Source organism: Charadrius vociferus, unplaced genomic scaffold (assembly GCF_000708025.1).
Source record: "Charadrius vociferus isolate BGI_N301 unplaced genomic scaffold, ASM70802v2 scaffold390, whole genome shotgun sequence".
NCBI classification, from domain to species: Eukaryota; Metazoa; Chordata; class Aves; order Charadriiformes; family Charadriidae; genus Charadrius; species Charadrius vociferus.
The window spans coordinates 640300-642027 of NW_009646433.1; the positions used below are offsets into that span (position 1 = coordinate 640300).

Consider the following 1728-nt stretch of genomic DNA (forward strand, 5'->3'; position numbering starts at 1 on the left):
GGTGGGAAAAAAAAAACCAACACGTGCTTGCAGCTTTCCCTCCCTCCAAGCCACCCCGAGAAGGAGCAAACTCAGAGCTAACAGGCTGTGAAGTGAAAAATAAGTCTTTATTGCGCAGGGAGCAAAGATGATTGCACTGATGGAGCTGTTGAGATCACTGCGCTCCTCAGCACCCCTCCCACCGTCGGTCCAGTGTGCCACAGTCCGGCACAGCCCCTCCAGTCACCCTTTGCTCCCCTCCTCACCCCATGGGGAAAAATCAGGCAGGAGGGTGTTTTGCTGCTTCCCATGGCACCCATCCTTGGCCCCACGTCCGGTGGCCGGAGTGGCTATCGTGGCACACGGTAATTCCTAAAGAGCAGGTGAATAAAGCGATAACCAAACATCCCTTCCCATGGGGTGTCTGTGATGAGCCACCCCACTCCCCCTTCCTCTTTTTGGGCATTTCCCCCACCCTGGGGCACATGTCCCCTTGGGTAGGGATCACACCGGCCACACGCAAGCAGGGAGGGATGCGCACAGGCAGCTGGGGTTTGGTTTTTAAAGAACGGTTTATTCGCTTGCAAACAGACGGTCGCATCCCTTTGACCCAGATTTAAAAACCCAGTGTGTACAAAGTCACAGTCACGGCTTGAAGAGCACAAGGCAGCACCCTCGGAAAATAAAAAAAACCCAAAACAAACAACAAAAAAAAGTAAAAGTCACTAAAAGTCCCGGCGTTATGTACAGCTAAGTGCCAGCTCGAGTATTCACAACACAGTAACGTACTGCAATTAGTCGCTTAAAAGTAGTTCCCTTGAGAAACAACCTTCTGCTCCGGCGGGGGCCGGAGTCCGTCCCGTCCTGTCCGTCCATCCATCCCGGCGCTGCTCAGTGCCGCTGGCAGGTGTGCAGGCGGGAAGCGTCGGCGGGGCCGTGCTCTCGCTGGAGGCGACACGCCAGCCCCTCAGCGCACTGGCACCGCTGGAAGATCTCCAGGCCGTGGGTGCCTTTCCGTCGGTGCCGGGTACACACCTGCCCTTCCCGCAGCACCGGTTTGCAGATTTTGGACCAGAAGTGACGGGCGCAGCACAGCCCGGCCGCGCAGTCCGAAGAGCGCAGGCAGAAGTCGCCTTCCTCACCTGTGTGGGGGACAGCGGGGCACGTGCTCAGCCCGGGATGCTCCCACTGGGGATGGTGGGCATCCTAGACTGACCCCATAGGGCATGACAGCAGGGCAGGGTGGGCATCCTGGACCAACCCCACGAGGGACAGTTGGACAGGGTGGGCATCTTGGACTGACCAAAGGGACAGCGGGGCATGGCGGGCATCCTAGACCGACCCCACGAGGGACAGCAGGGCAGGGTGGGCACCTTGGACTGACCCCATGAGGGACAGCGGGGCAGGGTGGGCATCCCGGACCGACCCAAGGGACAGTGGGGCAGGGTGGGCATCCCGGACCGACCCCACAGGGGAGAGCAGGGCAGGGTGGACATCCTGAATCGACCCCACAAGGGACAGCGGGGCAGAGTGGGCATCCCAGACTGACCCCATAGGGGACAGCGGAGCAGGGTGGGCATCCCAGAGCGACTCCATGGGGAACAGCAGGGCAGGGTGGGCAGCTCCACCCCAACGGGGGACAGCGGGGTGACGACGCTGGGGACCCCCTTACCTTTGGCAGTGGGCAGCCAGGCGGGAGCGGGTGTCCGTCGGGGCAGAGCCTCAGCACCCATCTCATCCAGCTCGGCG

At 60.8% G+C, this 1728-nt stretch overlaps 1 protein-coding gene across 1 annotated transcript; it reads right to left on the bottom strand.

Moving 5' to 3' along the window:
• Positions 1-870: 870 nt before the first annotated feature.
• Positions 871-1712, bottom strand: DKK1 (dickkopf WNT signaling pathway inhibitor 1). Its single transcript, XM_009881627.1, has 2 exons — positions 1652-1712; positions 871-1121 (listed from the first exon to the last, which is right to left on the bottom strand). Exons 1-2 carry the CDS (start codon positions 1710-1712, stop codon positions 871-873), a joined length of 312 nt encoding a protein of 103 aa, XP_009879929.1.
• Between the last annotated feature and the right edge of the window lie 16 nt (positions 1713-1728).